The sequence below is a fragment of the Parasteatoda tepidariorum genome, chromosome 2 (assembly GCF_043381705.1).
Source record: "Parasteatoda tepidariorum isolate YZ-2023 chromosome 2, CAS_Ptep_4.0, whole genome shotgun sequence".
NCBI lineage: Eukaryota > Metazoa > Arthropoda > Arachnida > Araneae > Theridiidae > Parasteatoda > Parasteatoda tepidariorum.
Window position 1 is genome coordinate 37,628,640 of NC_092205.1, and position 26,177 is coordinate 37,654,816.

At 28.2% G+C, this 26,177-nt stretch overlaps 1 protein-coding gene across 1 annotated transcript in view; it reads left to right on the forward strand.

The window, feature by feature from the left end:
• The window catches only part of LOC107438598 (neuroligin-2), a 180,245-nt gene extending 172,109 nt beyond the window's left edge, over positions 1–8,136 (forward strand). Inside the window, exons 5-6 of the mRNA XM_016050915.3 lie at positions 2,921–3,033; positions 6,964–8,136. Coding sequence (XP_015906401.2) covers positions 2,921–3,033; positions 6,964–7,454 — 604 coding nt within the window. The 3' untranslated portion in view covers positions 7,455–8,136. The remainder of the gene's footprint in view (positions 1–2,920; positions 3,034–6,963) is intronic.
• The last annotated feature ends 18,041 nt before the right edge of the window (positions 8,137–26,177 follow it).

Genomic DNA, 26,177 nt, shown 5'->3' on the forward strand with positions numbered 1-26,177 from the left:
ATACATTGAAGCCAATCTAGCTACAGTTTAATGGATACCAGCTATTCTGCGAAGTAAAGATTGTGCCCTTCTTTCCACATTGCCACAAATATATGTCTTTGTAGGCGTACCTGTAAAGCCATAACCTTCATAATCACAAGGCGCTGTTCCGGAACCACACACAATGCAACGAAAATCCTTTTTAATAAGATTACATGAAGTTACAAGAATGAGCATTTTTCTTCTTTTACTTACAAGAGCTTCAGAGATTTACAAAATCTGTAGAATTTAATTAAAAATTTCAATAAATTTGCATGGATTTAATAGTGGAAAAAATAGTTCTGTTTGTGGTTTTTTCGTTTGAAGCTGAAATTGCATTAGAATATCTTAGGATAGAATTACTTGTCTGAATTAGTAATTTTTGACCTTTTTTTGCAGAAATTTTTTAGAATATTTCAAATAAAAAAGTAGTAAATTTTTAATTACTCAAAAGAAAAAAAAATGAGTAAACAAATACCCCATTTTTTCATTTATTAAAATATTACTTATTTATTTGTTGCTAAAGTTCGCTCTCACTTTTTTATGCTCCTTACAAAAAGAACTTCACACGAATGTTCAATAGATTTTTTTTAATTTCGTTTTACTTGTTTTTAGAAGTTTCTGGTTTGTTTTAGTCCCAGTTTTTATTGGCAGCAAAAATCGTTATATCAGATGTACACGCGATCTTAACACTTCTTTTTTTTTCTTAATCGTGTCGGTGATCATTAGAACAACTTCGAAAAACCCACCAATACTGTTCTTTTTTTAGGTACTTAAGGCAACAGAATACTCATTTTAGTCTCCTTTGCCCTTAAGCTATTTTCCAGGATTGCGCCAATTCTTTTTTCATTCACTTTTTCTGCAAACAAGAGAGAGAATATTTTTTTGGTGACATTTGTTAAAAGAACTAATTCAATGTCCATTTTTCATTAAAAAGAGGTTTTTTTTCAACAACTGGTTTTCTAATAAAAATGAAAAGGAAGGCACTTAAAAGTGTTCTTTTTAAAAAAAATGAGATTTTTTTTTCTTTTTAGAAATGACACAGAATTTCTTCTTAAGTCTGCTTACATTTATAGAAAATGAAATGTAAATGTCGTAGAAAAGAAATGAGTTAAGATTAAAATGAAATGTATTTTAATTTTTTTTCATGGAAAGAATGAAATTAAGGTGTGTAATTTCATAGAACTAACGATCATAAATTAAAAAAAAGATGTTTGCATTCGAAAAAGACTGCCAGAACAATTTTTTTTATAAAGAAATGGTAGCATTATATTTTAAAAATAATCATTTTTATTATTATTCTTTTTTTTTTAATAAAACTGACATGAATAATGATTACTTTGTTCACATATTAACATGGTTTTATTTTATGTTTATGATTTTTTCAAAGCCATTATTTTATAAATTGGTAAATAGGAATATTTTTTTGGAATCTGTGAATTAGGTATCAGAAATATTAATTCTATTATTAATAGGAATCGCAATTTTACTTCAGTTATATGTAACACTCATTAGAAAATGCTTTCAAGCTTCATTAATTTTTTTCAATTTAAATACAATATTGTGTACATAATTAGCATGAAATGAAGAGTTTTCAATTAAAAAAGTTAAAAAAATCCCATTTTTAAACATATTTATTTCAATTAGTTATTTTTAACTGAATTGATTAAAAAAATCAATGATAACAATGAGATTTTTGGTAATATCTAAATTTAATTTCTAAAACAAACTTCAGCAGTTCTTGAATGGAAAATCTTTTGAAAAAAAAATTGCTAAAATGAAATCTATGATGGCGAAAAGAAAATATTAATATTTTGTGCATTATTAATTTATGTGGTTATAATATCAACTTAATTATATTAAACTGTGTCTAAACATTATACTTGCGAAAATGATTTAATATAAAATAATAAATTTGATTAGTAAGAAGCTTTTGATTTTCAGTATTTAAAGACCTTATTTTAGCTTAAATTTTTTCTGACATAGAAATCTATTAAAGTTCATATTATTCTGCTGAAAAAGTCCTAAGAATCGAAAAAAATGCAAATACTTTAGGAATTTTATTTTAAATGTTAAAGTATTATTTCTTTTAATATGTCATAACAGTTACTCATTACAATATTTACGTTAAACATGTCAACTTCAGTTTATGTTTTATGATAATCAGTAGTCAAACATGACAAAGCTCCTATTTCTAAATTCATTAGACCTGATGGACACTTATTATTAATGAATCTGTGCAGCTTTTCGTACTAATATTGATTTTGACGCGTTAGGTTTTGATTAATTAGACACAATTCCTTAAAAAGTATAGAGTTCATGTATTTATTATTTTTCTTCATGTTTCATTTACTCACAGAAATATATATTTATTGTTAATATATAAAAACGTATTTGAAATATTTTATTTATTTGTGAGTGTGTGTTTTAATTTCAGAATAATTTCTTTGAAAGTGTAAAATGAAGCAAACAAAATTTTCGCAAGTGAGAAGAATAAGTAAGAATGTTTTGCAGAATAAACAGAAAGGAATATTTTCGAAAATAAAAACAGATATTCTTAATGGATAAGTACTACTGATTCAAAGGATCTAAACTAATAAGTATTTTAGTTTGTGTCAAATATGATTGAATTTTTTTGTTTTTAACTCTTAATTAGTAAATTGTTTAAAAATTTGCGAATGATAAATTTATTTTTTGTGAATTACTATTTTTGGATTTATATTTTGTGAGATATATTATAGAAATTCTGACCGTGAAAGAGTTCCTTTTGTATGTTTTTTTTATTTTACCTTATATTTATATGCTATTATAGCTTAATTGCGAAATATTTATCAAATATATAAATTTGTGCAAGAATTAATTATTTAAATTTTAATAATGCATTTTTACATTTTTTTTTCAGGAATCCTAATGATCCATTTCAAGAAAACGAAATCAATGAAAAAAGTAGAGGTAAACCTGAGAAACTTTGGTGGCCTGAATATAATGATACTCATCAAAAATACTTATCAATAGGTAAGGTACAATCGATATTCTTCTGAAATACAAAACAAAAAACAAAATATTAAGTTATTTTGAAAACACAAAAATCTCTCACCATGTTCTATTTATTCTTTTAATTATTTTAAAAATACTATTTAATGTTTCTCTTTTAAATACCATAAAAGATATTTTTGTATATTAAATTAGAAACTAATATAAGTTTTCCATTCTCTTATTCAAATTATTCTCTTCAAATTACTCTCTTCAAATTATTCTAAAATGTTTCTCTTATTGGATTTCAAATTATTCTGAAATGTCTTTTTTAAAATATTTTCTTATTTAATATTTCAGCAGACTCATTTAAAAATGTATAAAATATAATTTGTAACATAAATTTTTATTTTAAAAGTTTTAAAACTTTCTCAGAAAATATTAATGAACATTTTGTGTTAACATTTTTTATGTTTTGTTTTAAATATTTTCTTACACAATGACTACTAAGGGAGATAAGACCTGGCTTACCTAAATAAGAATTTTGGCAGTTCCCACGAAAAAAAGAAAGTGAAGAATTAACTAAGATATTTAGAATAAGATCAAGATATTAAGAATACGAAAACTTTCTAAGATATTAAGAATAAGATCAAGAACAAAACATTGAATGACAAAATTGTATTTGAATTGTTCGTTTTACTGCAATAATATAAATTCATATCTGTTATTTTTCATTAATGAAGAAAACATTTCATAATTCATAAAAACTAATTATTCATGCGGAATTTCTTCAGATATTTCACTATTTTATTTTAATCACATTTTATAACTTGTTTGATTCCGAGAACCTAATCATTATATTGTTTTGGGAGATTCAGTACAGTATTTATGCTCTTAAACAACCATTAATAAAAACTATTAATAAAAAGGGTAGTTCACAGGGGTATACAAGGGCGGGATTAAAAATAGGGTAAGGAAAGAAATTAATGACATTAAGAGGAGTTGGAGGGGCATATACATACAATGCAAAAAATGACCGTTTCCGATGCACCTTGTCTCAGCAACTCAACAAGATATTGCTTCAGTTTTTTTTTCGAAGAATATTTACATGTACATGTTTTCACTGTGATAAGTGTTATTACTTACATTTGGAATTACGGACTGCGAAGTTTTAATTATTTAAGCACTTTCATCATATTTCTGCAGAAATCTTTCATAACTCAAAAAATATCCCTGTTAACGTGCTTAAACAGTATAGTATCACAGCATTGAAATTTCGAAACTATATCATAAGTAGTTAGAAAAAGTATATCAAAAAAGGTCAGTTTTAGCATTATTGATATATGCTACTGACTATANTTAATATTAGTTGAGATGTATATTATTTAATAAAAAAAATTGTTTATTAATTTTAAAAGAATTGAAAAAAGCTTTAAAATTTTATTCAAAGTCTCATCTTATGTCTATCTCATCATATATGTTAGAAACTGTTTACCAAAATATTAAATTTTTGGAATTGTTTACTCATCTTATAATATTATAATATTTAAATCCTTTGAGAGAATCAAACGTATTTATAGTAGATAAATATTAAAATACATTAAAATTGTTTTGTAACAACAGATTCTAAGAAGCTCACAATGTTTAAACTATTTAAATTTAGAAATACGTCAAATACTGTTATTAAAATTACTTGAAGTAATATTTGTGGTAACTATTATTTTTTCTAAGCTAGTGTTGAGTTTTTTTTAAAACAACTTCAAAACAACTATTGTAAAGTATAATTTCTAATTTAAATTCACATTCCTTACTAGGTAATATTTAATATCTCTGAAGGAAATTGAATAATATCGAAGCATGAAAATTAATAAACATAGTATATTAAATTATGAAAAATAGAGGTTTGGATGTGCTATATTAATATAGGTTGTTTGAAAATGCGCCTTTTATGTTACCCTGATTTGTGTCAATGCCATAATTCGCCATGAAAAAAATTATCAATTGAGAACTGCTTTTTAAATTTACAAATATTAAGAGAACGAGAAGAACTTTATCGAAAAAAGTAGAAAAAGAACTTCTAAGTATATTTAAAAGTTTACTTTCTTTTTTTTTATTTTTACTGTTTTCAATAGCAAAAAATAACTGACATATTTTGTAAACGTAGTGATTTATTATGTAAATTTGATATATGATGTGTTTGTACACAATGTAAACTTATTTCTCAAATAAATCTCTGCATGCACAAAGAGCTTCAGTTCTCTGAGCCACGTAGGAGAATGCGATAGAATAGCACTGTTTTTTGCTCTTCAGACCAGTACAAGAGATCTGAAAAAATGTTAATTTGCTGAAACTAGCTCTTAAATATATATTTTTTATAGATTTTTCGCACCGACAGAAAAATAAGAAACTATTTTTCATTTCAGATTTCGTCAACTGTAGTTTGTTTGTAGTTAGTCCTTTCTGCATGCAGCAAGTTAATTTTTTAAACTCCCATTTCAATTGTAAATATAAAATTTGTTGCTTTTACTACAACACAACTTGTAATTTATGAGTTAAGAGCTCTCTAACCCAGCAATCTTGAATTTTAGGTTAAGTTTTTAATTTTTTGTTTTCTGGATATTTTTTATACTTACCAAACTTTTGATTATATAGTTCTTTTAGACAGCACAATACCTTACAAAAAGGCAGGAAATAAAGGGATCGCTGTATTAGATTAAAAGAAATGGCGTTTGATGATTTTCAGAATTATTATAAATTTTTCATTAGGACTTCATTGGGATTATGATTTTTATGGTTTTAAGTTAGTAATTTCAATATACATGTTTACAAGTTATAATTAATTTTATTATCGTTAAAGTATATAGTTATTAGTACTAACTTTATTATTGTTAAAATTGAGAAAAAATTATTCTGATGATGCTATAAAACTCCTTGAACGTTAATGTCATAAAATATTCATTTGAAACCTAAAAACATGCAAGTGTATACTACTTAACTATCCATTAAAAACTGTTGATTTCAGAATTATATGGTCATAATTTTTTTGCAAAAAAGAATAGAGAATCAAAAATATCGCACGCTTTGTATCTCAAATTATAATTGGGTGGAGGCCTTGCATTTCATATGTAGCAAAAATTACTGTCAAATAGAGTAAATATACACCATCAGTTTATTTGCGACAGTTAAATAGGAAGATTAAAGGCATTATTAGACTATTTAGATCGGGAGAGGAAAGACTTGTTAAAGATGAAGTTTATAGAATATTAAATTTGAATCCTTTAAAAATATTGGCAAAAGTACATATTGATTATGTCAAATTGTTTAAAAGAAAAGAAAAGCATTACTATTAGTAAAGTAGTAACTGTTTCTTTCTCACTATCTGCGTTCTATGCCCTTTCTCCTTTGTGTGAGAATGTGACCCGCCCTATAAACGGGTTGTGGTAGTGTGACGTGGGCGACGCTGCTCCACCGCCGTGGCTTCGCCACAGGTGCCCACTGGGTCACGAAAGGAGAGTTAGCAGTTCTGGCACTTTATGTGGCCAATGGACAATAGTTCCAAGTGCCTGCCATTAAAAAAAAAAGAAAAGAAAAACTATTAGTGAAGAAAAATGTGTTTAGTAGAATGCTGAGCTACAATTTTAAAATTTTAGCGAATATATAATATTTTTTTAATATTTTAGTCACATTTAAATGGATAATAACATAAATGCATATTTCGAACAATTAGGATCTATAAAGAGACAAAGGTCTCTTAAAAACCAAATTTATAGATTATTTAATTTAAACCATTTTGAACTAATTGTATAAGTAGGTATTTATTATTTCAAACTGTTTAGAAGGGAAAAAACATTGCGTTTATAAAGTAAAATGAGTATAGGGGACCTCAATTTTTAAATTTTAATGAGTATTTAATGTTTCGTTTACAATTTAGTCACTTTTAGATAAATAACAAGAAATTTGATTTGTTTACAGGTCTGAAACCAAAACTACGCGATCACTACCACGCTCACAGATTATCTTTTTGGTTGAATCTCATCCCAACACTTCACAGAGCTGCTGCTTCCGAAGCTACTACAAGCCATCATCTCTTAGAAGACCATGATAATCCACATACCTATGATGGAATTGTTAGAAGCAGAAGTCCAGGTGACATAGTTGTTATGACAACAACATCAACAATGCCACCACTTCCATCAACTACCACCAAGGGTGGTGGAATCAACACCAGTGCATATGCTACTTTAATAATATTAGAAGAGAGGCCAACTGCGGCCACTAAGTCCATGAATATATCTGATTCTCTCGCCATGATCTTCCAACAGGGGGCTTACTCAACTGCATTGACTGTCACAATAGGCATAGGCTGTTCTCTTCTCATTTTGAACATAATCATATTTGCTGGTGTTTATATGAACAGAGAAAGAACAATTCAACATCATGTAGATTATAAAGAGAGATCTTAACGCATGAAAACAGAGACAAAGAAAAAAATCCAAATAAACTAAATAAACTGGTATAGTGAGCTGCTTAACTCAGAAGCTTACTTTTATGGTTGCTTGATTGGTGACCATTGGCGAGCAAAATTTTTTATTGCAAAACTCTTTTGCAAATAAAATATGGAAAAGCAAACATGTATTATAAATAAGCTGTGCTATTTTATTGTGGTATAAAATGAACAAGAGAATAGGTAACATAAAAATAAAAGCGAATAGAAATTGAAGCTTTGCATATCGAGACACCATTCTCAAATTATGCTATCAAATGCTGAACTTTTATTAAAAAACAGTGCTTATTTAACATGAATTTTATACGTTTTGGTTCGAAATAAAATATTTGTAACCATGCAATACTTAAAAAGTTTGTGTCTTGCTCCCGTATTGTACATATGAAAGTGAAGTTTTATTCTGTACCATGTACATATAAGAACACTCATGTGTTAAGGGGAATTAAAAATCAATTTCAGTTGAAAACATATATTCAAACATATACAGCGATGTTAAAAATGATGGTCCTTGTAAGTGATATAAATTATATCTTTTGATTTCAATTGGATTGTTATTCGAATGTTTCAAATTTGTTACAAAATCTGGATTTGTTAAAAAAAATGACTATTCATTTGTTTAATAAAATGTTTGTTGAAAATTAGGCTTTCTTGTATTATATTTAAATGACTATGATGCAATTTGAGCTTGGAGTAATGTAGTGATAAGCTGCACTTACTCTAAAAAAGAGAACATTTTTACATGACTAAGTATTGTTTTACAGATTACTTGACAATTTTCTTCAATTTTAAGTATTACATTTACATAACTGCGTATTATTTGCACTTTGTTTTATTATAAATTGCATTTTAAAACCAGTTTTGAAACTTCAATAAAAGTAAGTTATCTTTTCGTCTATCAAAACTAAATTATACAATTATAATTAGAGGAAATGCAAGGATGATAATGAAAAAATTAAATGCTTTATTTATATATTTATAAAAAACATGGAAAATAATTTTATTCGAAGTAAGAATTAAATTTTTTAATCTAAATTAATATTTTATTTGTTTATTTTTATAAAAAAATATTTTGTATTTACTTTCATTTTAGGTTTTTAAAATTGAGAATTTAGAATATTATTAAAAACATTAGAATTTAAAAAGCATTCGACACACTTACATAATGATATGCATTATGTACATAATTTTAATGCATTAATAAAACAATTTTCGTGCTATGCAATGTTAATTAGTTTCAATGAGGTAAAGCTATTTTAAGCAGAACATAAGCATTTAAAAAAACAAATTAAAATGCTTAATTGGTCAATATAAAAGAACAAAGAAATTTAATTTTTTGTTGAAGCATAATTTTGAATTGAGATTTAGAAAAAATAATTGAACATATTAATTAAAATTAAATAATTACTTATTTAAAAACTTATCGACATCCTTAAAATTAATTATTTACCATATATAAAATCTTAAATGCAGTATATTTTTTCCGTACGTATATTATATACTGATTTTTAGAGTAACATTATGAGATGTTTAATTCTCCTAAAAAATATGAGATTGGTTTGAAAAATTCTATGGAATTTTCATTTGCATTTAAAATTGCATAATTGATCTAAATAAAAAATATTTAGTGCTGAAATACTTACACAATAGAATAAAAACACGATGCATTATAATTGTAGTAGATATTAAACACATGATAAATAAATTTCAGATTTAAGTAATTTATTTCGTTGATGCCTAGTTAAGTTATTTATTTAGATATTAAGTTGTCCGGGAATGTTTTCATATTGTAATTTTTTTTTCATTCCAATACTCGTATGTCACTTTCTTAAGCTAATCTCTAATATTTTCTAATCTTATATTTTTTTTACATACAGTTTTGTTTCATATTATTAGATTTGCTGAAACAAAGGGAAATAATTTTTACACATTAAAGTTCTGATATGCATTATTTGAATTTTTTTATTATAGTTATTGCATTTTAACCACTTTTTTGAAAAGAATTTAAATATATATTTCTCTTGGTTTTAAATAATGATCATAAAACTAAAGATAATTAAATAAAACATTTTACTTACAGATTCATGCCGTGATGATGATGCCGTGCATTACATGTTAGATAAATAATAGCTAATTTTAACTAAGTATAAACTTATGCCAATATGACAAATTAGTTTCCTAATTCATTTATGAAAGAAGGCGAAAACAGCGAGATGCATATTAAATATTACATAACAAAAAAAATTATTTGCGAAATTTGAAAAAAGAAGGTTTTGAGGTTGCTTGAATTGAATCTTGAAAATTGGCATGTTCGATTTGAAATTGGCAGGAACCTTGGAAATCGGCAAGGCGAAGATTTAACTGTATGAGGTTTAAGATGGCGGGTTTATGTTTATTTTAATGAGAATAATGAGCAAAATTATAAGGTGTAAGAAATTATTAGGTAAGCTTAAATTATAACGGGTAAGAAAATCTTTAGAAGCCAACAGTTAGTGATATAAATTGAAAATAAAATATAAAAGGAAATGGTTAAGGCCTTATTCAAATTAAATAGAATTTCTTTTAAATGAAAGAGAAATTTAATGAATAAATATGGCTGAATATTTTTTCAATACGGCGCTGTTTATTGAAGTTTTACTTTTCCTTGGTTATCACTAGCGGATACCAATATTACTTTACAATCAATATCGTGTCTTAGAGATAAAAGGAATTATAAACTTAAATTTAAAATTATATAATTAAAGGTTCTCAAAAGGTTTAATTCTTTTAACACAAATTTGGCTCCACGGATATATTTTTCGATTCTTATAGTAAAAATCACATTTAATTACTTAGCTCGTTGTCACTGCAATTTCCTTCATAAACTTCTATTTCAAATATTTATTTAATTTCCGGTTACTATACTGCATATTTTTTGCCCTAGTGTTTAAATAAAGTTAATTTCTAGCATTTATTTAAACCTTTAATTATTTTAATAGTTTACTGAATATTTCATTGTATATAGTTTGACATTAAATATATTATAAAAATAAATCAAACTTAGCTTTAGGATAAAAGGTGAGTACATGAGTTGGCGTGAGAGAATGACATCTGATAGGTCTATAAGCATATAGATACATGCAATATTTCCCAAACGACACTACACGGTTTACTTTGAAACTGTAGTACTCGTGGCTGCAGGTAGCTGACAAGACTAGCCGGATTACAAGCTCCATCTGTTTTGGCTGTTACTGTCGATTACCGGTCTTCATTTGGCATTGTAACTTGGGGGGGGGGCTGTATTGTAACGTGTACTTAAAATTCGATCATCTTGGAATTGTTTCCAAAGCCTTGAGATGACACTAATGTGGGGGCGGAGTTATCGACAATGCCAACCTTCATTTATCAAAAGGTACCTCGTGATTGAATCGAGTTAGCATGTCTTATATACCAGTGAATTGCTGTTTAATATTCGTTAGTGATAGTTACGCCATAATACTCCCCCCACCAGAATTTTATCAGGGATAGAATTCGATGAACAGATACCACTGGTTGTTGTACTTGTGAAAGACCGGGAGAGATTGTCACCGGGTGTTTGAATGCTGAAAGTGAGAGGTGCATTAACTTCACAGTCGTAGTCGCTCCTGTGTTGCCATTAGCAGTTGAGTGTATGCAGGCTGACGTTGTGTTAAATCGAGACGAGACTGAGTAGCAACAGCGTGAGGAGGATTGGATAATGTCACATTCACAAGTAGCAAGTCAACTGTTTAATGTGGTCTATCCATCGACAGCGTCATCCAGTCTATCTACAGTGAAGTGGGCGTTACTGCGTGTGCAAATCATGTCCGGAAGTCACCAATGTGGGGGTGGAGTTAACGACCATGCCAACCTTCATCTATCAAAAGGTACCTCGTGATTGAATCGAGTGAGCATGTTTTATATACCAGTGAATTGATGCTTAACATTCGTAGGGGTAGTTACGCCACACTAAGTTCAATTCCAAGTTCCTCAGATAATTCCATTTAGGTACAACCAAATTCAAGGATCTTGATAATTCTACCATGTAAAATAAAATCCACATGCTTTCTCTGTGTTATAAGTATTCCATATGGAATGTGTCATAATCTAAATGACTTACACAACTCTTGTGAACAATTTTACTTCCTTTCCAACTTTTATTAAATCTGGTGGCATATGTATTATGGTGGCATATCTATGGTGGCATATCTATTATGGTGGCATATCTATGGTGGCATATCTATTATAGTGGCATATCTATTATGGTGGCATATCTATGGTGGCTAATATTCTACTAGTGAAATATTTACTTCAATTCAATTTTGGTGTGATTCTGAATTATCCTTAATTCATGGGCATGAATGCAGAAAACGATATTTTTGTGCATTTAATCCACTGGTCTGATGACGAGGTAGAATCTTTCCATTGTTAAATTTTCTACAATAATAATATTAGAAAAGAAAGAAATAACCAGATATTTATATTCATTGAAGCATTCTACTTCAATAAAATATTATCACTTGAAACATACAATAAATGCAAATTTCCGACAAAATATTGAGTTAGCTAATACTTCTAAACAATTCTTTTTGTCATAATCATTTCAAGAATAAAGTTACGCTTTGTGAAAATAATTAAAACCACTTATTAATTTTCGACATCATTTTGTCAATAACATTCTAAATATAGCTTTATTCACATTTTTATGAGCAGTATAACTATGTATAGGGTACTTTTTTTTAAAGAGGTTAATTTTTCCAAACTTATACTTGAAAAGATCTAACTGATTAAACTAATTTATAAACTCTTTAAAATCTAATAGTTATATATATAAACTTTGAATTTGTTAAAAGTTTTTATAAATTATATTTAAAAAATAGTTTTATATAAATAGCATAGCTTTGGAAGCAAAATTTATTTTCATAGCCTATTCTTTTAAACAATTTTTTTAAATGAATTTCACAAAACATTTCACGACAGTTTAAATGCAATTCCTGTTGCTGTTTATACAAGCAGGTATATTTAAACGTTAATAAAGAGGAGATTAGACGTTCTAGATTCAACCATACATATTTAATATTTACAAACACTAACAACTGAAATTTTAGAGATTTAAATCTTAAAGTACGTTACGTTGACGTAAATTATGATTACTAGGTTCAGCGCTTGGTTACCATCCCAAAAAGGCATTTTATCATACTTTAAGTCAGTACAAAATGGTAAGTTCACAGCCTAAGCATATTAATTAGAAGAATAAGCTCGGTGGAATATAAAATTTATAAATTCACGTATTTATTTTTAGGAATTATTCGAACTAAGTTTGAAAATTACGTAGTTTATAGAACCGTAACTTAGTTAATTTAAGATAAAGAATTTAGAAAGCATTTTATCAATATTTTTTATAAACTTATAACAAACAATTCCACGTTATAAATAAACATCGCCTTACTTATAAAAATTATTAATATACTGTTAACTAATTTTATAATTTTTCCAAATATATGTGATTTCACGAATAGAAAAAGTAGTAATTTTCTACATGAGTTAATTTAGTTTCTTAAATTTTAAATGAGAGGAATACTCGTAATATTTTTTAAATTACAAGCTATAATATTTTGGAAAGATTCCTTGATTTATACATATTAAAGCACATTGAAGCTATAAATTACGCTTTTTTATAAAAAAATGAAACTCAAGAAATGATTCTTTAATATATCGTGCTTTTAAGATATTATTGTTATGTTATTAAATTGTATTAAAATAAACACAGATTTAAAGAAGCGTATTTTAGAAATAATTTTTATAAACATAAAAATAAATTAACTATATGTAAATTATTTTCTAAATAGTTTGATACTGAGGACGATGCCTATTTATAATATGGAATAGTTTGTTATAATTTTTGAAATATATATGATGCGAGAAGCGGAAAATTAGTAAGCTAATTATGTTTTAAAACGTTTTAAATAAGAGGAATATGCATAATATTTTTTAAAATTACAAACTATAATACTTTTGAAAGATTCTTTAATTAATATATAACAATGCACATTGAAGCTATGAATTACAAATTTCTTATAAATAGGATAAAACTGAAGAAATGATTTTTCAATAAGTATTGCTCTTATTATTAATTTATTGTTAATAAATTGTATTAATTTCATCACCGAACTTTATTTCAGTAGGTTTCTTTAAAAGGTTATTTTAGGGGACAGAAAACTTAATCTTATTTTTTTATCCGACTCTTTTTATTGTAATAAATTACCATTTTCAATGAAGTCACTACACTCGAGGGCAATCAAGAAGAAGAATAGTTTAAAGTCATAGTGTTATGCTTTAAATGCAATCATCACGGTAATCTGAAATAACGATTCTTCTTTAGGATAATCTAAAAATACTTCCGAAAAATCGAATTCTGAAACTTCGGAGGGAAACTGTCATTCTCGGTTTTATAAGAACTCAATAAAGAACTACCAACTTCTAAACAAAGCAATAAATATATGAGTTAAATGAAAAAAATTGCATATAATTGCTATTTTAGAACATTTATCTCAGCGTGTTTTAAAATCCAAAACTAGATTGTACATGCAAACTTTTAACCATTTATATACCACTCACTTCTAGTCATCAAGCTTCCACAATAAAAAAGAAATTTCACACAGTAGCACGGTAACAAGTTCTACTGTTGAGTGGTTTATCATGCAGTTTCTATTATTGATATCTGAAAAGGTAAATAGTGATAGTGTAAAGTAAATAATTTCCATAATGCATGAATGACACTTCGATCACAACGATGCTTGACATTTCGAACTTCTTCTTCGTCGCATTTAGCCAACAGTAGACTGTTATGTCTTATAAATTTCATAACAAAATGATCTTTTTAATTTTGATATAATAACAATGCTCCCTTTTCACAGCAAGCATCGATTGCTTTAGTTGTACATTACAAAAAATTCCGAATCAATATAAGGCCAAAAGTTTCAACTTTCAGGGTGCCGACACTCTATTATATTACAGAACAAAGTAATAACCGGTACTTATGTTACAAAACAAATAATCTGATACATCGCGAATTTCACAGTAATAATTAACCTAAAATCGCTAAATATCTCTAACTGGAAAAAAGTACTGTTAAAATTATGGTATAATATTTTACCATAAAAATGGATTTTACGGATGATGTTCCCAAACTGTTCCCAAACTTTACCTGGAATTTTTTACTGTGTAGATGAACCTGACTGCTTCAATTCGAAGATAGCAGATAGGGAGATAGCAGCGTTTCCAATTAGAAAATTTAGTACCATGTCTTTCCACCAAGAACCAGGATAGTTATTATTCGTAGTGCAAGTAATGCAAAATGTATTCCTTTGTTTTGTGCTTTTTTTTTGTAAAAAATTCCGAATCGAAGTGCTGTATAAAGGACCTAGTGCATCTTCCATGAAATCCATTTCAAAGTAAATTTTATTTTTACCCTAAAATATTATACTATAAATTGTACAATAATATTTATTTCATTAGATTGATTCAGCGATTTTACGGAAATTAATATTGTAAACATTACGGTACATCAAATTTTTGTTCCTCTACATGTTCCTGTAAAAATGGATTTCTCGTTAGGGTGCTTGTACTTTTTACCGTAATTTGACCCGGAATTTTTCACAGTGTAAATTTTGACCCAATATTTATCTGATCCCTTTAGATGAATATTAGAATTACTTTTAATACTGTCTACACGGGAATTCACATGAACCTTTGAATTTAGGAGTGTTATTTTATAATTAAGTGTTTTATACCAGTCTGTTATTTTTTTTATTTCTTGAATACTCCTTATTTTACATTTTATACGGTCCTACAGCAATAATTTTTTTAAGTTCATGCATTAAGTTTTTTAACTACATTTTTTATTCTTATTGAAACCATTTATAGCGGATGAGTTGGTAATAAGATATGGGAATTTATCAGTTTTGTATGGAAATGAGATTTAAGCATAAAATACTTTCAATTGCATAATTTTAAAATATAGATCTTTTCATGAAAAATATTTTGAAGACTATTTTTTAAACATGTTTATAAAATTAACACTGTCATCAGCTATAACATAAGTTTTATACTATTTCATATTTAGATACATTCCCTAGACTGATGAAATACTTCAACCATTTCTTTGAGCACAGAATGATTGCTTATTAGTTAACTCCTCGTTCTTAGACATTCTCCGATTAGTATTCCCTTTACCACCTTTTAATAATAATAAAATATTCCAGCAGAAGTTCATCTGTGAATCATCTTAACGGATTTTTATGTCAAATGTCACGCTACTAAGAATCTTCAAAAACAAAAAACCATAATAAATGCATTAACTTTTTCAATTTCCGAATGTACTTAACTTTTCTCTTAATCTGATGAAATATTCAAGTGAATGAATAACTTTTCTTCGGTTTCTCAGAAGAATTTTTACCCTAAAAGAAAGCATTGGAGATCGTATGGATGTAGGGAATTGCTAAACTTTATAAAAAAAAAACCTTCATTAATTATTCCGCAACAAATTTGATTCATTTTCATTTTCATACAGAGAAAATAAGACATACAAAGCATCGGGGAAAAAAATGAAAATATTCGGCTTCAGTTTATGAAGTGAAGCGGAAAATTTGCTGAGAGGAAATAAAAAGCCAAACACTCTTCGCATTTTGATAAAACAGCTATTTTAATAATCCCAAAGAGAGTTACCATAGCAACACTCGTGCAATTGCTCCGGGAGAAAGTTGTAAAAATCAGAAACTAATATTGAGAACAATGCAGTGGCAAATAAAAATTAAGTTCCCACATTTTTTTCACCACTTTCTGAATTGTGGCCGCAAACAATGAACAGAGCGGCGTCGGTATTGTACATATTCAAAGCGTTTTTGCAAACGGAAATAGCTGAGATAATGCGAAGTTTTCCCCTAGTTCAGCAGAGAAGATTTAAACTATTGTTATCATCATTGCACTAACTAAAGTAGTTTCCCTTTCGATGAATCAACCTTTGTTCATTTTTATTCTTTCATAATTTTTTTCCCTTCGAATAAAATTAAGCCTCGGGCCTTATTGCTTAGCATTCGCGTTAGGTAAAATAGTAGAAGGAGAACTTCATTTTGACTTGAAGCATCGATGTGTAAAAGTAACAGTTGTTACTTTATTAAAACTTGTGGATGCTTTTTTGTGCTTATTTATTCAATAGAGAAGAAAAATCATAAAGAAAATATTTCCTTTCATGATTAATAAAAATATACTTCTATTGTAAGTAAATAATACTTCTAAAAATATATTATTTTTATACAAGAATCACTTGAATGCTCTTTTGTTTTCATTTTTTTTTTTAAACTTTAAAAAAAAAAATCAATTTTGTTACTAAAACTGTTTCTGGCAAATTAATAGCGAAAATGATATTTTAGAGTCAAATTTACTTCATCGGGTGACCATGAGATAGTAGTTACAGCCTTCTAGAAGAAGATATTAGAATTTACTAGATTTAAAAAAAGGAGACACTTTACCAATAAGATGGAGTACAAGTTTTGATCAATTGATTGCAAAAATAATACGATGATAAGAAAGAAATTCGTGTTAATATATATTTACACTCTAAGAAATAAAACTCTCCCTTTTGACGATTCAGCAATACTTAAGCTGTATTTCGTTAATTTTGAGAATCATTTCGTAATGAAATAGCGTGATTTGTGACAAAACGTATAAAATATATCACGAAAATGTTTTCTCAACTTGAAACCTCGTCGCTGTGCATTGTGGAAGATAGTTAACTAGAATGACGAAACTGGGATGAGGAATAGACAATCGAAAATGAAGACATGAAACAAGCCAACCGGCTTGAATGGTGGTCAAGGACTCAGCCTCATATCAGGACGTTCCCGGATTTGAATCCCGCTTCTGGCTTATTTTTGTATGTGTTCTATCATTTGTGTGTTATTTGGTCTACATTGTTCCACCTATCTGGTTCCCAAATAAAGTGATTATTAGAATAGTTAGATAGCTTAGGCACTATAAGTTTTTCTTTTTCGAAAAGGAAAAAAAATAGGAAGTCAATTACTTAAATTTGATTAAATTCATTTCCTCGAAGAAGCGACAATAGTAATTTCGTAAAGCCGTGGTGGCTTAGGGGATAGAGCGTTCGCCCTCCAATGAGGCGAACCGGGTTCGAATTTCAGTCGATACGAATTCCACTTCCGGCTTGCACCGACCGCAGTACTGACGTTAAATATCCTCAGTGATAGACGAATCATGGTTTAGAGTCCCCTTGCCGCCAGGCTAACCGTGAGAGGTTCTCGCGGTCTTCCTATCAATGTAACGCAAATGCGGGTTAGCTCCATCAAAAAGTCCTCCACGAAGGTAAAATTTCTCGCAATACTCGATCCAGGAGTTCCCTTGTCTTCTGGATTAGGTTCGAAATTACAAGTCTACGGAGTTGAACATTAGTAGTCGTAAACCCATGAAATTGGGTCGGCTAGGCAATGACGGTTGTAAAATAAAAATAAAATAGTAATTTCGTAGGGCAGGGATAGCCTGGCTGGTAGGGCACGGGACCCATGTCCAAGAAGTCGTGGGTTCGATTCCCGCTGGCCAAAGACTCCCTGTGTAGTAAATAGTGACTGGTGCACGTTAAATCTATCGAGTCACAAAGTCTTCCATGTTCCCATAACAAATTATACCTCTAGGGGTACATGATCCAGGAGTCGCTTGCCTTCAGGATTGGGTTCAAAATTACAAGGCTACGGAGTTGAACATTAGTAGTCATAAACCCATAAAAATTGGGACGGCAGTTCAACAACGATCATAAAATATAAAGTAAAGCAGCAATTTCATCACCTTGACGAAATTTATGCTTGGAGCATGAAGCAGGGAACGGTTTCGTCAAAAGTAAAGATGGATTATCAAAATTTAAGCTTCCGTTTTTATGTAATAAGTAAAAATATTTTGTATTGAAAGTTATAGTATTGAAAGTAAATATATTTTGGCATTACTAAGTAATAGCAAAAAATAACTTCACAATACTTAGTTTGCTAGGTAATAGACATTAAGCGTTTTTTCAATGTAGTTTCTAAAGTCTTCGTTGCGTTTAACCAATTTTTCTATTTCCATCTCTTATTATTCTTCCTCTAAGGATGTGGAGTCAAGATGTCCTGAATTTTCTAAAGTTTATATCATTTGTGAGCTACTTTTTTAATGGGAAATACCTTAAATGTTGAGTTGAAAACTCTTTATGCTTTGTCGGGGCTTTTTATTTTTTTATTTTACTCTCAACTTATTCGCTGAAAGGTAGGAAAGAAACTTAAAGATGCCTTTTCAAAGTGATTATAACCTATTACCAAAAATTAAAGCATTTTTGGGTGGACAGAAATTGTCAAACAATTAGGACATTACACAAGAAATGACATTCCAACTCAAATCTTTGAAAAACTTCTGAATGTACAATTTGGTCCCACATTAAAATAAATGATTTGTCAGCCAAAGCAGCTACATTATAAAACAGAGTAAAGTAATCTAATTTTGCAAATTAAGTTTTGTGTAAGTATCCTTTGTTTTAACTTTATTACTCCAAAACGTATTTAACCTTCTAGGCATTTGTCATATGTATAATAATCTAATCGTAATAAAATACCTTAGTAGAATAATTATTGTCTAATAATATCTATCTATCATACTCAAATTTTTTTTATATATACATTCCTTATACAGATCCATAATTATCGAACGTGTCACCTTAATTTTGGAGTATATACAATGATACCTCACTGTTCACGTAATGTAGAAAAAGAAAAAAAAAGAGTTTTCCATTGGACAAAATAAGGATTTAGTAATATGAGTGATTTTCCAGCTTACAGTTCTTCTTAATCAAAGAAAGTTTCATTGAAAGTTTACAGCACATTTTTATTAATTATTATTTTTAGGTTAGCACAAGTCATGTCCAAATTTATGTCGTATAGAGGGTGATGTCAAAGAATTAATGCTTTAAAAATTACACGAACCCCAGTGTTAACGCTTTGAAACCGTGTTTCTTCGATACCAAATAATGCAGTCATTAAAATAGTCATTAAATTTAAAATTGAATTTTAGTTATATATTTAGGTCAACTTTGACAATCATCATGACATTTTGACTATCATGTGCTTGACAAAATATATATTTAGCTTTCTTTCAAAGTTTAAACTAATCTTGATTTAGATGTCCTCTAATATAAAAGCATTTGGAAGACAAAAAATAACATAAAAATGAAAGTTATTAAGTGGGAATTAATTTTTTAATAAAACTTATAATAAAAAGATAATTTATAATAAAACTTAAAAGAAACCTTGATGTTCGATGATGTTGTTTTATTATGATTGATATTAAAACAATTAATTCCAACGGTAATTATTCTCGAGAATTTCAATTATAATAGAACAAAATCGTGATTAACAAGAATTTGTATTCCGAAATCAAAACATGAATAAAACTATACAGCTACAGTAAGTGCCGATTTAGTGNAAATGATAAAAAAAAATAATAAACATTGGAAACAATTAACAACAAACTTAAAAAATGCTTTGAAATGCAAAATACGCCAAAAATTTAAAGAAAAATGCCCTATAAATCTAAAAAAATGCTCTAAAAGACAAAAAATTTCCAAAAATGCAAAAAATGCAAAAAAATGCAAATGTCATCAAAATCCGGGCCTTAGTAATTGTTCTCGAGAATTTCAATTATAATAGAACAAAATCGTGATTAACAAGAATTTGTATTCCGAAATCAAAGCATGAATAAAACTATACAGCTACAGTAAGTGCCGATTTAGTGGGGCATATTCATGAAACGCTAAAAATATGATTGCAATTTGGAATAGTATATTGCTTCGTTTTCCAAAAACTAATGCACTAAAAGTATTTTAACCGATTTTCGAAACCACAGATTTCCTACCAAATTTATTTTGTTCAACACATCATGCTAAAGGAAACAAATTAATTTGGTTCCTAAAAAGTGATTCAAAAATAAAAAGGTATGTGAGAATAAAAAGTATGTTCAAAACTAGTAGAATATGGTAACATTCACTGTGTTTCTGGTTCTATGGGAACATCAGAAATCACGGCAGAAGAATATGGTAACATTTAATGTGTCTCTGGTTCTATGGGAACACCAAAAAGCACGGCAATTATTACCGAAGCTCTTTGGTAATGATTTTGGTGAAATTAATAATAAATATATATCCATAATGAGTGTCAAAATTTGGTAAATGAGGTGAATTTTGTTAACTTATAGAGTATGACATTAAAACCACTTATTCGGTAAAATTTACTTTAATTTTACTAAATGTATGGCAATAAGGATTATAATTTTGAAAACTGGAATTTCTGGTATATTGCTGCACTATGAAAAAAAATTGCCATATGAAGCATTTAAATACCATATGTGTTGGTGTTATTACCAGAAACATAGATTTTTTTTTTACAAGAAATATCTTTACCATTGATAACGGTAATTTCGACAGGTTTTTTTCTCCGTGAACGGATTTACATTTTGTTAACCACTTCGGGATCCTTATCACATATATTTGATCAAGCAATTTTCAATCACGGCCCACGACATAATATATTAGTTTTTCTAATTGTAGTTGTCCAATATAACAAACATGATCTCAATACTGTTCTCACGTTATTATGTCTCCTAATGCTATGTATGCGTACTCTTTAGTACGTATGACTTTGGAGTTAGGCGGCTTGGGGAAGCGCTTTTCCGTCCATTCGCCGTATTTAATTTATTATTTCTTATTAACTATTTTTGTAATATATAAAGAAAATATAAAATACTTGTATTAGTTATCTGTGCTCTTATTTATATATAATTGCTAATTGATTAATTTTTTTTTGTTATCTACTTTATTACAAAAAGAATAGAAGTTGCTGTAAAACTTTTAAACATTGTCTACTCAACCATCTAAGAAAATTTCATGTTGTAATCCTGATAGCAGTCAACTCTCCAACATGATAGTAGTTGCTGCTGATTATTATGGTATTTGAAGATTATTTTTCAGGTTAGTTCTTTTTTTTTTGTTTTTAAAAGAAAAAAGAATATGGAAATAAATTGCTGAGACTCATTTTTACAGCATCTCTAAACTTGCTACTAATCAAAATTGAAAATCTCTTAATGCACAGCTAAAAGCACAACTAAGAACAAAAAGTAAAGATTTTTTTAATATTTGATTACATATTTAACTGTACATTGATTTATTCCAGATTCATAGTATCATTGAATAAAATTCATTTTAAATTTTAACAGCCTGAAGCTGTTATATTTTAAGGATTTTATGTTCGCAATTTTTGTCAAACGTATGTTAAATTAAGCTTAATTTTTATAATAATAAACTCTATCTAACTGCAGTGAGAAGGATTGACAATTTTGGATTTATGAAGATATTGCACTGCTGCAGATATTGCACTAGTGCAGATTTATTCCATAATGTCATGCAAATTCAATCTGGCTACCGGGGTTGAAATTACGACTAATTTCTTGCTTGTTTTTTAGACTGACGTAACTAAACTTAATTTTGCATTTTAATTATATAAATACATGAATGTTCACTTACCTCATAAGAATTCTTAAATTCGGAAGAAAATTTATTTTCTTGAGGAATGGTAATTCAGCTTTAAAAATTCGTTTGCTATGAAGCTAGTTCACATTTCTTTACACTGTAAAATTTTTTTTAACGATAAATATTATTTTTGTTTTTGTTTTTAATCACAACCCTGCAGGACCCACGCTGCAGTTTCACAGACACCCTCTCTATATATGACGGTTTAAAGCTGTTTTTCATGAAACAGTTTTTCTGTACTTGTCATTTTAATCATAAATGGATTGAAATTAACTATAAAAATTCCAGTTCCACTTTCTGAAAAATTATTTTATCATTTTTCAAATCTTTTCATGATAATTTTCCATACTTACTCTTACTTTTTAGCAATTATTTTATGGTTTTGAACATCTTAAAAATCAATTTGTGATTCAACTTAATTGACAAATTGATACGTAATCGGATTATCGTCTATCGTTACATAAAAATTTTCGTAAGTTAAATTTTTTAAGGGTGGACCACTATAGGTTTAAAATTTTTATTCTTAACTAAGTAAGACTTTCAAGATAAAGAGAATTCAAGGTTATTCTCAGGCAAAGGACTAACGCTGCTGCGGTTCAGGGAACAGAATGCTCGCTTTCCAAGGAATTTTTGGGGGTTCGAATTCCGAAGTTGATTGGGCATGCGAGTTCTGCTTTTGCTTGCAGCAGCCACAATGCTGACATAATTAATTTATGTCTTCTTTTGTTAAAATAGTAGAGTTTATTTGTTAAAATTGCAGTACTTATTCGCTTAAAAAACAAGTTTCCGCTTTGAATAGAAGTATTTTTCTGTGAAATAAAGGGTTTTATGATACACTAGCTAACAGCTTTTTTTCTGTAAATTGAAAAGATTTTTTACAGTGCAGTAAATAGTTTCAATCAAAATATTTTTGATTATTCACAATCTGTCCTTAGTTAAACATACGAATAACGCAGGTTAAAATTTTTTTAAATGCATTACTAAAACTTTGAAATAAAACTTCGTTAGTATTTTTTAAATGCCATCATATAAATGTTTCTTGGGGTTTGTTTCAATTTGGCAGTCGCCTAGNATCTGTTCTAAACATTCATGCATACGAAATTTCAAAGCAATAGGATGATTAATTCTTGGTGCAGCGATTTTTTTTTGTTATAGAGTGTATATTAATTTTTCTAACTGTAGTGGTCCAATATTACAAACGTGATCTCAATACTGTTCTCACGTTATTAAGTCTCCTAACACATACTCTTTACACGTATACATACTCTTTGGTACGTATGAACTCGGAGTTACGCGACTTGGGGAAGCGCTTTTCCGTCCATTCGCCGTTCCGCAAAGAATTAATTCATAATTGTACCATTAATTTTAAGAAGTGTATTTAACTTATTATTTCTTAATAACTATTCTTTTGATATATAATTAAAATATAAAATACTTGTATTAGTAAACTGTGCGCTTATTTATATATAATTGCTAATTGATTAATCTTTGTTTATTAACTGCTTTATTACAAAAAGAACAGAAGTTGCCGTAACACTTTTAAACATTGTCTACTCAACCATCTAAGAAAATTCCATGTTGCAATCCTGATAGCAGAAACTCTCCAACATGATAGTGGTTGCTGCTGATTATTATGGTATTTGAAGATTATTTTTCAGTTTAGTTTTCTTTTTGTTTTTAAAAGAAAAAAAATGGAAATAAATTGCTGAGACTCATTTTTACAGCATCTCTAAACTTGCTACTATTGAAAGTTGAAAATCTTTTATTTCACAGCTAAGAACACAACTAAGAACAAAAAGTAAAGATTTTTTTTAATATTTGATTATATATTTAACTGTACATTGATTTATTCCAGATTCATAGTATCATTGAATAAAATTCAACTTAAATTTTAACAGCATAAAACTGTTATACTCTAAGGATTTTATGCTTGCAATTTTTGTCAAACTTATGCTAAATTAAGCTGAGTTTTACAATAATGAACTCTATCTAACTGTAGTGAGGAGGATTGATCGTAATGTCATGGAAATTCAATCTGGCTACCGGGGTTGAAATTACGACTAATTTCTTATTTGTTTCTTTGACTGATCTAACTAAACTTAATTTTGTATTTTAATTATATAAATGCATGAATGTTCGCTTATTTCATAAGAATTCTTAAATTCGGTAGAAAATTTATTTTTTTGAGGAATAGTAATTAAATTTTAAAAATTCCTTTGCTATAAAGCTAGTTCTCTTTTCTTTACACAGTAAAAATTTTTTAACTATAAATATAATATTTTTTTTGTTTTTTATCATAACCCGTGCGCTGCAGTTTTAAAGACACCCTCCGTATATATGACGGTTTAAAGCTGTTTTTAATGAAACAGTTTTTCTGTATTTGTCATTTTAATCATAAACGGATAAAAATTCAATCCATTCAAGTTACAGTTTTACTTTCTGAAAGATTATTTTATCTTTTTTCAAATCTTTTTATGATAATTTTCCATATTTACTTTTACTTTTTAACAATTATTTTATGGTTTTGAGCATCTTGAAAACTAATTTGCGATTCAACTTAAGTGACAAATTGATACGTTACCGGATTATCGTCTATCGTTGCATAAAATTCTTCGTAAGTTAAATTTCCAGACCTTTTTTAAAGGTGGATCACTGTAGGTTTAAAATTTTTATTCTTAACTAAGTAAGACTTTTAAGATAAAGAGTATTCAAGATTTTTTTCAGGCAAAGGACTAACGCTGCTGCGATTCAGGGAACAGAATGCTCGCCTTCCAAGGAATTTTTTGGGGTTCGAATCCCGGAGTTTATTGGGCATGCGAGTTCTGCTTTGGCTTGCAGCAGCCACAATGCTGACATAATTAATTTATGTTTTCTTTTGTTAAAATAGTAGAGTTTATTTGTTAAAATAGCAGTACTTATTCGCTTAAAAAACAAGTTTCCGCTTTGAATAGAAGTATTTTTCTGTGAAATAAGGGGTATTATGGTACACTAGTTGACAGCTTTTTTTCTGTAAATTGAAAAGATTTTTAAAATAAATAGTTTCAATTAAAATATTTTTGATTATTCACAATCTGTCCTTAGTTAAACGTACGAATAATGCAGGTTAAAAAATTGTTAAATGCATTACTAAAATTTTGAAATAAAACTTCGTTAGTATTTTTGAAATGCCATCATATAAATGCTTCTTGGGGTTTGTTTTAATTTGGCAGTTGTCTAGCATTTTGTCTTTTAAATATTTGCAAACTTTTAACTTTTACACTCGAAATATTCATGAGTTTTTCGTACTTTAAATCGGTTGTATTTTAACATCTTACAACTTACTCTGCAAATAAAAAGTATGTCTTGTTTGTCTTAGTTAAAGTATTAAAATTCTGTCGCGTTATAACAAATATGAGACTGCAAAATGTATGAATTTAACGTTGGTATTAGTATAGGGACTAAAAGTATTTAATTTTTGATTACAGCTGAAAACAGACAGTAGAAGTTTTATCCATTTCTACTTAAACAAATAATGAAAATTGGGTAGCAGTTAATGAAACTGTAATTTGTGTTTGTTACCACTATTTTAGACTACATTTGAAATCTGAGAGGCAACTTTATTATAATCATCACCTGATGTTTTCAAGAAAATCAGCTATCCCGTAACAATTTAGCTGCTAGCGTGGTGTTTCTGTTAAATTTACGAATAAAAACTGACAGCTAGTGTGACAATATAAAATTTTCACAGAAAATGCTGTTATTTAAATACAGACGTCTGTTTTAAAGCAGATAAGTACTATTATTTTAATAAACAATATATGTCATTTTGACAAAACTGGAATAAATCACTATGTCAGATTTGTGGTAGATGAGAACCGAGAGAAGCTTATGAGCGGCCAGTTAACGCTGGGGTTCGAGCCTGGTTTACCTTATTGGGTAGCGAACGCAGTTACTTGAGCTACCGCAGCTCTAGTGTCTCAGTAAGTAGTAAAATCTTTAAATGTTTTTTTCTTAGAATTCTTACTTATAGGAATAATGCTCAAGTTATAATACTCACATTTATAAACTATAGTGGTTAACTCATATTAAAATGTT